This window comes from Malaclemys terrapin, chromosome 1 (genome assembly GCF_027887155.1).
Source record: "Malaclemys terrapin pileata isolate rMalTer1 chromosome 1, rMalTer1.hap1, whole genome shotgun sequence".
Taxonomy (NCBI): domain Eukaryota; kingdom Metazoa; phylum Chordata; order Testudines; family Emydidae; genus Malaclemys; species Malaclemys terrapin.
The window spans coordinates 301,796,590-301,808,930 of NC_071505.1; the positions used below are offsets into that span (position 1 = coordinate 301,796,590).

Genomic DNA, 12,341 nt, shown 5'->3' on the forward strand with positions numbered 1-12,341 from the left:
ATCATCTGATACCACCAGCAGAAGGTTGATGGGTTTTTTTGGGGGGGTAGTGGTTTGGATTCTGTAGTTTCCACATCAGTGTTGCTCTTTGAAGACTTCTGAAAGCATGCTCCACACCTCATCCCTGTCAGATTTTGGAAGGCACTTCAGATTCCTAAATCTTGGGTTGAGTGCTGTAGCTATCTTTAGAAATTTCACATTGGTACCTTCTTTGCATTTTATCAAATTTGCAGTGAAAGTGTTCTTAAAATGAACAACATGTGCTGGGTGATTATCTGAGACTGCTATAACATGAAATATATGGCAGAATGCAGGTAAAACAGAGCACGAGACATACAATTCTCCCCCAAGATGTTCAGTCACAAATTTAAGTAATGCATTATTTTTTTAACAAGCGTCATCGGCATGAAAGCGTATCCTCTGGAACAATGGCCGAAGCATGAAGAGGAATATGAATCTTTAGCACATCTAGCACGTAAATATCTTGTGATGATGCCAGCTACAATAGTACCATGCGAATGCCTGTTCTTACTTTCAGGTGACATTGTAGTGACGTTATTGATATGAACTGTGACCATATAGATCATTGTTGCAACCAAAGTCCTATAGTTGCACCAAATCTTGTACAAAGGAAGTCAAGAAAGGTGTCTATGGAAAGGTTGTAATTTGCGGGTTATGATTATGCTATCTGTATGTGTGTATCGTATTTGAAGTTATGTATATTGGCTATCTACTTGTATCTCAATGTGTTTGATTCTAAGTAGCATCAATGAAGCATTTGGTCAGCTTCTTGAGAAAGGACTATTCTGAGTAAGTTCCCATTCAAGAAACACTTAACTGACAATGGACTTTTGGAGTTGCCAGTCCACATCTGACCTTTCCTGGGAACGTTCAAACTAACATGTAAACTATGGCGCCGGCCTGCAAAAAGCTGAATCATTCATGGACATACGACTTGCCCAGGTGGCTACAAACTCCATCTTGTTGCTGTGATTTTGCACAGAAGAACAAAGGAATTTCTGCTCACGAGAGAGAGAATATAAAAGGATCTGGAAGCCCCGCCATTTTGTCTTCAGCTGACCCAAGAGATGGCCTCTCCACCCCAAAGAGATGCCTGAAAGAAACTGGGACAAAGGACTGTAACTACAGGGGTGTGAGTGATTGATGGACTAAGGCCATAAACCACAACGTTGGTCTGAAAAGGATTGGGCCCAGACTAAGAAGGAGTCTAGTGTGTGAAAGAAGCTTATTGGGACATCGCTGAGGGTCAGATTTACATGTATTCAGTTTCCTACTGTATTAGGCTTAGACTAGCATGTTTTGTTTTATTTTGCTTGGTAACTTACTTTGTTCTGTCTGTTATTACTTGGAATCACTTAAATCCTACTTTTTTGTATTTAATACAATCACTTTTGCTTATTAATTAACCCAGAGTAAGTAAGTAATACCTGGGGGAGCAAACAGCTGTGCATATCTCTCTATCAGTGTTATAGAGGGCGGACAATTTATGAGTTTACCCTGTATAAGCTTTATACAGAGTAAAATGGATTCATTTGGGGCTTAGGCTCCCAGAAAGATTGAATGCTGGGTGCTGGGAAAGTCCCTGTTAACTGAGAAGCCCCTGGGCTAAGTGAATCTTAGTTTTTGAGAACTGCAGGGGGGCGTGACCCAACCTCTTGGTCTGTGCTGTAGCTGGCTGGAATGTCTAGCTCAGCAAGACAGGAGTGGAGGGAAGCCTTCTCTGGCAGGGGGTTTGTTCTCAGTGGTATCGCAGCACATCTAGTGACGGTCTTGAGGGAGTTTCTGTGACCAAATCTGTCACAATTGTAATTATGAAGTGGGCAGCATTATCTCCCGTAAATGTAAACAAACTTGTTTCGCTTAGTGATTGGCTGAACAAGAAGTAGGACTGAATGGACGTGTAAGCTCTAAAGTTTTACATTGTTTTGTTTTTGAGTGCAGTTATGTAACCAAAAAACCTACATATGTTAGTTGCACTTTCATGATAGAGATTGCACTATAGTACTTGTATGAGATGAACTGAAAAATACTTTCATTTATTTGTGCAAATATATTTTATTTGTAATAAAAATAATATAAAGTGAGCACTGTACACTTTGTATTCTGTGTTATAATTGAAATTGATATATTTGAAAATGTAGAAAAACATCCAAAATATTTAATACATTTCAATTGGCATGCTATTGTTTAACACTGCGATTAATCACAATTACTTTTTTAAATTGCGATTAATTTTTCTGAGTTAATTACATGACTTAACTGCGATCAATTGACAGCCTTCATAACTATAGAAAATGTTAGGAAAATCATGTTTTACTGATTGAGACATTTTGAGCTGCTCTGTAACAATGTATTAGTACTGTATGTTTGTTGACCTGGTTATTGGGCTTTTAGCTGTCTCTTGAATTAACCCCAGTATAGTCAGTCATCTGGGAAAACAGGCACAAAGGAAAAGAATGGTTCAATATAGCCATGTCAGCAAACATTTGAGAGTTGTTATGGCACAATACCAAAACAACTGGCTTGATCTCCAGCTGAGCCTACAGGATTGGATTTGACTAGAAGGGTCAAAGCTTGGGAATGCAGAAGAATCACAGAAGTATAACAGGGCAAAAGGGACTTTCAAGTGCGTGTGTGTGGCAGCCAGGTGCCCAGTTTTGGGCTGGAAAGTCCAGTCGAAAAGGGGACCTGACAGTGTCTGGTCACATCTACTGCCCGGAAACCCAAAGTCTGCTTACTGCAAGCGGAGGAGGTGCCAGGTCATCACCTGCTCCAGCCCCTACTCAGCTGGGGCTGCCTCATACCTTTGTTGGGCAGCTCCTAGCCCCAGCTCCGCAGGCAAATCCCTCCTACTGCAAGATAAACAAAATTTTGGTTTAAGAAGGCAGACTCCCTCAGGGAACAACGGCAGATGCCCATATTCATCTGGATCTGCTAGGAAAGAATAGCTGATACCCTGGGTACCATAGCACAAGACCCAATCTAGGTGGAATTTTGCAATTCATCCACTCGGAGGAGTGGTAAAGAATGAGGTTTCTCACCTGACAGGGGTGCACCTAGAGACCAGACGGGGACAGAGGTGCTGCTAGCCCTGTAATACTGACCACTCTACAAACTAAACACTATTTTGCAATATAGCCAGTTCCTAACTGTGCCAGACAACTGTCCACTGGCCGGGTTAAATATGTAGACTGAGGATTTTCACTGCTACCCAGCAGAGGTGGTAGGTTTGTATAATTTTTGGTGGTGCCCAGAACAGGTCCAAGTCCCCCCTCCACCTGCCTTGTAAGCCGATATATATTTTTTAAAATAATGTAAAAATGCAAGGGCTCTGGGGTGGGGCTGGGGATGAGGGGTTTGGTGTGTGGGAGGGGCTTGGGCAGAGGGTTGAGATGCAAGGGTGAGGGCTGTGGGGTGGGGCCTGGGATGAGGGGTTCACAGTGCAAGAGAGGGGCTTAGGCTGGGGCAGAGGATTGGGATGTGTGTGGGGGATGAGGCTGGGGGTGTGGGCTCTGGGGTGGGGTCGGGGATGAGGAGTTTGGGGTTCAGGCAGGCTGCCCCTAGCTCTCCCTCACAGCTCTCTCCTCCCTGGCAACACGCTCACCTCACACCACTGTCATTGCATGTGCTCCTAGGGTGCCTCTCAGGTCCAGGAAGCCCCCTCACCTCCCCTGTGGTGGGTGTGGAGTGGGGGGCTGCCATCACGTGTGCACCTCCTCCCCTGCTGCTGCCCCTCACTGGAGTGGGGGATGGGACTGCCCCTTGCCCAGCATGGGGCAGGAGCAGTGACTGTGCTGGTGGAGGGTCCTGCCGGAAAAGGGAAGGGTCCATCCGAGGCGGAAGGATGGCGTCAGGGTCAGCCTGCCCTGGCACTAGTGGTTAGGAGGTGCTAGGACCCTGTGGCAGCAGTTGATGGCAGGAGCTGGCAGAGCAGAGCGCAGCATGGAGCTGCAGGGGGCAGCTTCCCGCTGCCCAGGGATGCTCAGAGGAAGCGTGCGGGGGTGGTAGGCAGGGCTGGGGGAGAGACCTGGCCCTGAACATTGGTGGAGCACGGGCAGCATGGACCCTTATAGCTCGCCACCCCTGCTACCCAGGGAATTTGCGTGCCGAATGTCCATTAATCTGAAGGAGATTTGGCTTGGAAATCTCTCATACAGTATTGAAAATCTCAGCCATAGTGTAGATGAGCCTTTAGGTAAATATGTTGGGATCTGTCTTGTGCTGTGCTAATACATAAGGCAAGGTGGAAAAGGGTGAGGGGAACTTTTTCACACTATGCAGGCAATAGAGTAGGATATGTCCATAATGCACACATCTAAGGTAGGACTGGGTTGAAGCTTGGGTGCATGCTTAGCCAGCTAGCCTATATTTTGCCCTCAGCAGAAAGTGATGCCCAGCAGAGCGCGGGCACGCATGCTGCTCCGGCTCCGAACAGTGAAGCACGCACCACAGCAGCTGCCCCTGACCCGCGCTGTGCACCGACAGGGATTTGCGGGGCAGTGCAAAATAACTGGGCTGGGGCCACCTCACGTTTTGACTGACTTTCCCAGTAGGGGCCTCTGCCCCCTCGGATTCACACGAGAGGCACTAACGCAGAGAAGCAGCGCCCCTTTCTCCTCCGCCCCACCTAGGCAGGAGGACTGGGCGCCAAGGCGGGCACAGGAGAAGAGCCCGGCGGGGTAGGCGGCCCGGAGCGGCTGAGTGCATTATTCCCCCCGGCGCCGGGAGGGAGGCTGTGGCGGCGCCGCCCTCTGGAGAGAGCGAGCCGGCGAGAGGCTGGTGCGAAGAGCAGCATCTCAATGAGGGACGGGCTAATGCAAATCGCTGCAATCACCAGCAGACAGTAGAAGAAAGGCGAAGCAGCTGCCGCCCAGCCTCACCAGCAGCACCGGCCAGCCGGGGGGCCAGAAGACACATAACAAAAGGCATCCGAGCTGCTCTCTGCGACCACAGTTGCAATCAAAGCAGGGTGGTAGGGCGGGGGAGTTGTTGATCGGAGCGCCTTCAGCTGAAACCCAGCACTCCCTTCACAACCAGCCTACTTAGGTTTGGGGCAAAGGCGCTTCCAACCCCCCAGCCCCCAAGAAATAGGTAAGTGTTTTGATCTACCAAACCAAAGGCAGTTCCTCTTACAATTTCCATACCGGCTAGTGCTGGGGTGAGCCTCGCCAAGCTTTTCCTGGAACGCTGTAATGTACATTTCTAGCCACCCTACTGCGTGTGTGCACCTGCCCCTTTTGTCTGGGTCTCCGCTTTTTGGGGGTAGCTGAATTTGGGGGCAGGATGGTGGCGAGGCTCTATGTTGCTCCCGCTTTCCCTTGCTGTAGATGGTGCTGCGTAGTTTGCCCCCCCCCTTTTTTTTTTTTGGCTGTGTGGTAGAGATTGTGAGGAGGATCCTCTCTCTGTTTGAGAAATGGTCTGACATTGGGTGGCAGATTCTGCTGTGGAGCAAACCAGCTATATGAATACCATGCTCCGCTTTTCTCTCTCTCTCTCTCTCTCTCTTTTTTTAAGAGGACCGACTCTATATTCTGCTTTAAATTCCATTTTGTTCATTTATAGTGCACCTTGCTGCTTTGCTCTGGCGATTTTTCTCTCTGATTTTGGAGAAGCCAATTATGTGACTATACCTGCAGTGTTGAAAACGTGCAGACAGTTATGGAAAATGTATTTTTCTCTCTTAGCATGGGGCCAAATCATGCCATCAGTTTTTAAGCAGAGCTTCCTGTTTAAAAACTGATGGATGGCACAATATGGCCCGTGAATAGAGGGTTCAGCTGGCTTAGTTGCATTTCAAACACGTTTTGTGCCACCCCAGAAGAATAAATCTTTTTTGAAACCATTATGACCTACATCAGATTGAATCGAGGAAATCGTTAGAAAATCCACGCTGTTTCAGTCTTTATTCAATAATCTTTATTTTATCAGTGTATGTATTTGGGTCTGAGTGATTGTTTTAGGTAATAACCCACTCATACCTACTCTGTGTGTGTGTGTGCGCGTACACACACACACACACACTCATCTGCCTCTAATAGATGTGTGTGGTATGAACTGTGGGGCCTGTGCCTTTTATATAGTAACATCTGATCAAATAATTGTCTAGAATTTCATTGGCTTAGTCTGGCCTTCTGATGTGAACACACTGGAGTGTGAATGGCAGGAGCACATTGTTCTAGGGAGAATCTTATTTCCCTTTTAAAGGGGTTTAATTGGAGGCAAAAATCATTTGTGAAAGTAGTATGGATCATTCCTCATATCATCTCTTAGTAAGACCTAAGATTACTAAAAATGAACATTTTGAGATGTTTCTTTTACAGGGAAGGTGTGTGTTTTCTTTTTTCTTTAATTTGACTTGGTTTGGATAATGAAACCACAGTAGACATTGGGGGTTTTTTGGTTGGTTTTTTGTTCTCATCAGTTTCACTTCCAAAGTGCGGTCTTTGGATTGTGAGCTCTGTAAGGGAATGTTTACATCCCAATAAATGGCTTTTATTGGAATAATAACTTTAAAATCCCCCACACATTGAAACCCAGTGTTAATCTTGGGCCTATATTGACCTGACAATGCCCCTTTAAATAATGTAACTTTGATCAGTCTCAGTAAAATGGGGTGACAGTGAAGTGCTGGTCCAGAGAGAACTGTTCTTTTCTTTGAAATGAAGTTTTGTCAGGGTGGGGGCAGGGGTTGGTCTAGAAAGGTGTTTTCCAGGGGCGGGGGGAGGAAGGGTGGCTGGGTGTGTGGGTTTTTTCTTTTTTTTTAGTACAGCAAATCTTCATCTGCAGATACAAGGCAAAGTATGTAAATATACCCAGGATCCCATGTTTGGATAATAAAATGAGTCAAGCTCTCACTAAATTGGAATAAATAACCTCCACAAGGACCCTGATCTTGCATTGGCTTTTGTACATGTTTAGTTTAAGCATGTGAATAGTCCTATGAATTTGGGAGGGACTACTCACATGCTTGAGAGTTGGGCACTGTGGCACACTATTCACTTTAACATATACCTGTATAAACAAAATGGTATCAGTCCATCTCTCTGTCATATTGAACTATTTCTCTGTTATTGATTTGTTTTGCAACTGTCATTTAATGATTAGTGGTAATGAAGCTGGGTCTCTCTCTCTTTTTTTTTTTTTTTTTTTTTTTTCCCTTCTTCTTCTTCCCCTTTTTATTGGAAATCCGTGAGAGAGTGCCCTTCTAAATTAGGTCTGTGAATCTGTGCTATAAATAAATGTACTGTGCTTTGCTGTTCTGCAGACAAATCTAGGTGGCTCTTAAAACTAAATGAGACTAGTCTATTTGTTTAAAATAACAAACCAAACAAAATTGAAGGATTTATTTATATAGAGATGAAGACTGACATAACAGTTGTAGTAACATATGTTTTATGTTTTTCACAAGTTTCAGAGTAGCAGCCGTGTTAGTCTGTATCTGCAAAAAGAAGAACAGGAGTACTTGTGGCACCTTAGAGACTAACAAATTTATTAGAGCATAAGCTTTCGTGGACTACAGCCCACTTCTTCGGATGCATATAGAATGGAACATGAACTCAATATATGTTCCATTCTATATGCATCCGAAGAAGTGGGCTGTAGTCCACGAAAGCTTATGCTCTAATAAATTTGTTAGTCTCTAAGGTGCCACAAGTACTCCTGTTCTTCGTTTTTCACAAGATTAGTTCAGGATTTTTTAAAATACACATACCTTGAAAAAGGGAAGTGAGTGCTACACATTCCCTTACATATAAATAAAATGGCTTGTATCTTCACGGTATGTGCTATATTAAAAAGCTGGAAACATTCAATTAAGAACCCAGTCATCCTGGAGCCTTATTTGTGGTTGTCTCAGGTGTCTGGCATCAGTTGCTAATTCATTTAATGTTTCTCAAGTCATCAATCAGTCAGTGATTTATATCAATTGGAGTTACAGATTTTTCACCAGGAAAAACTATCAGGGATGACAAATTCTGAACACTGGTAAAGGATATTTACTGCTTTGCTCCTTTATTGTATATTCTGTAAGATAGTTTGCTCAGTGGATGATGTTAGTTTCAGGAGCTCCTACTAACCATGTCTGTTTGTTCTGTGGTAATTGAGTGCCTCCACCTGTTCAGTGTGTGTGCTAAAGGTTTGGGAGTGGTGTTAACTCGGATCAGTCTAGTGTAGAACATGGGGTGAGGTAAGATGTAATGGCTGTCTGGAGCAAGACTTTTTCATCTGTGAAAATGACCAACACAGCCAACTCACTTGTATTAATAGTCCTGATTTCTATTGCCAACCCACATGACTGCTTCCTCTGAAATGTTCTTAATTGGTTGTCACACATTGGCTGTCAGTAAATATAATCCACTAAGTGGCAACTTCTTTGTGGTCAGACTTGGAATGAGCAATGCTGAGAGCATGAGTGAGTTGGTTGTGTCACTTTTAATAGGATTGGAAGATTCACTTGGATGCAAGACTAGCAAAAACCAGTTCAGCTGCTCTTCTTCCCACTAGCTCAACTTTGTACCATATATTAATGTCACATAGGCATCGTGTCTCTCCTTAGTTTTTGATCTAAAGCTTTTTTTGTGCGGTGGTGATGGTCTGCTTCTTGGTATAGTATAAAAATGGCAGCTAGGTTACAGAGTCTACTTTCTGGTGAACATGTTTTTTTTCAACATGCTGTATGGTTATGGTTTTAAAAAAATGTAGCAGGGTTTAATTGTCAGAGGGGTAGCCGTGTTAGTCTGAATCTGTAAAAAGCAACAGAGGGTCCTGTGGCACCTTTAAGACTAACAGAAGTATTGGGAGCATAATCTTTTGTGGGTAAGAACCTCACTTCTTCAGATGCAAGATTGCATCTGAAGCAATCTTGAGATGCAGGGTTTAATTGATTAATCTTGATCACTCTACAGGAGAGCCTCCTATAGTGTTTTATTTGTACACTGAATTCTTATGAGTTCTAAACAGAGTTCTAAAAATACTTTATCCATTGATTTCTTTCTCTTTCTCACCCCAGATTTACATCAAAGATGTCCTTTGGAAGAGACATGGAGCTGGAACACTTTGATGAGCGTGATAAAGCACAGCGATATGGCAGAGGGTCACGAGTAAATGGTCTGCCTAGCCCTACCCACAGTGCCCACTGCAGCTTTTACCGAACCCGCACTCTACAAACCCTCAGTTCTGAGAAAAAAGCCAAGAAAGTTCGTTTCTATCGCAACGGAGACCGGTATTTCAAAGGGATTGTCTATGCCATCTCCCCCGACCGGTTTAGATCTTTTGAGGCCCTGTTGGCTGATCTGACCCGAACTCTGTCTGATAATGTGAATCTGCCCCAGGGAGTGAGAACAATCTACACCATTGATGGTGCCAAGAAGATTTCCACCTTGGACCAGCTAGTGGAAGGTGAATATTTGAGAGGCAGGGTGTAAAGTTCCTGTCTGTATCACTACTTTACTTTACCACTGTTATATTTGCATATATGTGCATGCCTAATATTTCAAATATGTTTGGAGCATCTTCATGACTGTACTCCTCATATTTGTGGAAAGTTATAGTATTGTGACTCAAATTATCACATAGGCTTTTCTTTTCCCATGGGAGAGAATGTACATCTCAATCATAGCTTGAAAAGCATATGCTGTCTACTTGCACTTAGGAGGAAGCTATTTGTCTCCTTTCAGGACCATGGGTTCTGTAGTCCTTTCTGAAAGTGGTGACCTTATCCCTTTCTCCTCCCTTCATGGTAGCCCTCCTAAATTTCAGAGCTCTCTTATTCTGACAGTTCCCAATTTCATGTTAAAACCTTGCCAAAGGGTTGTAAACTAAACTAGATGAAGCCAATGGTACCCTTATTTATCTACTTGTTACAACAGCAGATGTCCTCAGTGATACTAAAGGCCAGTACTGATGGGGTTTAAAGAATTTCTCTCACTTCATAGTGAAGACCTCTAGTTGTTCCTCTCCAATAAATGTCTTGCCTCGTGACTAGAGAGTATTCCAGTTATTTAACAGGAGTAAAAGTAGGCTCTATGATAAAGGCTAATATCACTCTTCAGCTCAGTCAGGGCCCATTGTCTGAACCATAAATTGCCATTTTATTTCTCCCTGCAATGCAGTGGTGATATCAAACCCATCAGTGGTGGAATACACATTGTTCCCTAGTGCTAGGGAGCTCCAAATTCAGACTTCTTCTAAACCGGGGCTCCCGCACCTCAAGTGCAGGACACTGCCTTGAAGATACCTGTTGTCTTGCCTTTGGCTTCTTTCTCTATACAGAGAGAACAGTTCTACGAGTAGAATAACGAAACCTAGTGTCTAACTTTCTTCCTAGTCAAGTGGAATGGAGCTCCAGGTATAGTTCTGGAGTGTACTAGCTTTACAGAGGAAAGGATAAAACATAATTTAATCCCCAAACATAGTAACATGAGAGACCTGCTGTCAGCCCAGCCCGTGGCCTTAACTTTGTGAATGTATTTTAGCAAAACTTAAAGATAGGTGAAGATATATGTGGGTAGGAGGGAAGAAGAGTCCTCCATATATATATATATATATATATATATATATATATATATATATATATATATATATAAAATAATTTTTTTTTAGTACTATTCTACTCTTAAACAAAAATACCTTGAGTAACCCTGCAAATTTGGTCCTGACCTATTAACCGTTACTAATGTGAGTAGTCCCATCGGCACACAAAATACTTAGCTATTATCAAGGGATTTCTGTAGGCATCACAACAGAGAAAGGTCTTAAGGAGGGGTTTGAAAGAGGACAAAGTGGTGAAGGAGGAATTTTTTTAGAGCTCCTCCCTGCATAGGAGGCAGAATGAAAGACGGTGTAAAGGTGCTTGAGTGGAAGATGGGTGCTTGAGTGTCAGTGGGACTACTCTCATAAGTAAGGGATTGCAGGTTCAAGCCCATAACTCTGGTTTCAGGGTTTCAGATTCTAAGGTAGGATTGGAGCAATAGTAGACCCGTGCAGTATTTATATTCGGTTGGAGGAGAGTAACTACAGGAGAGCAATGAAAGAAATAGCCATTGCTATCCATTCCAGGACCATGCTTCTCTTTTCTTTAAATAATTAATTGAGCTCTTCATGCTATTTACTGATGCAGTCACCAGGAAGCAAATGTCCCTAATATAAATGCTGACTGGCTGGCAGCTAAAACCTGTGCAAAAGCCAGCTATCAAGGACAGCGAACATGATGCAGAGGGTATATTAAAATTAAATTACCTTGCAAATGTTAACCTGATCAGCTGATGTACTTACCTAGTAATATATGTTATTGCCAACCTGTGAAATAATGTAGATGTTATTGATTATGGAATACCAGTGTTTAAAGTGAAAATCTCCACTTTTTTTTTACTTTTTTATTTTTGAGAGAGAAAGTTGGTTAATTTGGGGCAGGCAAACAGAATGTCTTCTCTTCCCGTGCCTGCCCGTCCACCGAGTGTTGGTGTAATGCTCAAATCTAAAATGTATATTCCTATTTCTATGTGCCACTGGTGTGATTGAAAGGAGTAAAGCCTTGTGTATAATTAAAAATTACATGCTTGCCCCACCCAAAAAGAGTTGGTCTGTTCTGGAGATCTGGTGCTGTATGTACGTACTTGTATAAAACTGCAAGATGGAATACTTTACAGATTTACAAGCCAATCAGAACAATGCAGAGTACAGATTCACACACTGACTGTTAATGGAATGAGTTTTTTATTTAAACCTCTTATTTTTCTTTTTCTTTTTTCAAATTTAACAGACTTTGCTAGTTTATAACAGCAATAATTAGCTTGCAGCTGTTGCTTTTTGTTTAAAGAGCTGGAAAATCACTTGGCTTTGCCACCTCCCCAATTATATTCCTGTTCAGGAAATGTCACGTGTTGCTTTGTGTTTATGATTAGACTAATTCTCTCTCACTATATGTACTAACTTCATGAGATCTTTCTCATTCAGATATCTTCCTTTCTTTTTGATGGATGTTACATTTTTTGATGAGACTTCCTGAGGCTACGTCTACACTGCCACGTATGTTGGCAAGACTTACATCGCTCAGGGGTGTGAGTATTCCATCCCGTTGAGCGACATAAGTTAAGCTGCTATAAGCGGTAGTGTGCACAGTGCTATGTTGGTGGCAGCTTCTCCCACTGACCCTAGCTTCTGGCACTCGGTGTGTGTGTGTGTGTGGGGGGGGGGGGGAGAGGGGGGTGTTAATGCCAATGGAAGAGTTCTCTCCTGTCTGCATAGAGCATCTTGACCACATGCACTGCAGCAATGCAACTGTACCAGTACAGTGCCACTGCTGCACTGTAAATGTAGACATG

At 43.3% G+C, this 12,341-nt stretch overlaps 1 protein-coding gene across 4 annotated transcripts in view; it reads left to right on the forward strand.

The window, feature by feature from the left end:
* The first annotated feature begins 4,883 nt into the window (after positions 1-4,883).
* The window catches only part of DCLK1 (doublecortin like kinase 1), a 385,805-nt gene continuing 378,347 nt past the window's right edge, over positions 4,884-12,341 (forward strand). For all 4 annotated transcript variants that reach the window (XM_054015297.1, XM_054015299.1, XM_054015298.1 and 1 more), the window contains exons 1-2: positions 4,884-5,112; positions 9,029-9,417. In XM_054015297.1, coding sequence (XP_053871272.1) covers positions 9,042-9,417 — 376 coding nt within the window. In that variant the 5' untranslated portion in view covers positions 4,884-5,112; positions 9,029-9,041. The remainder of the gene's footprint in view (positions 5,113-9,028; positions 9,418-12,341) is intronic.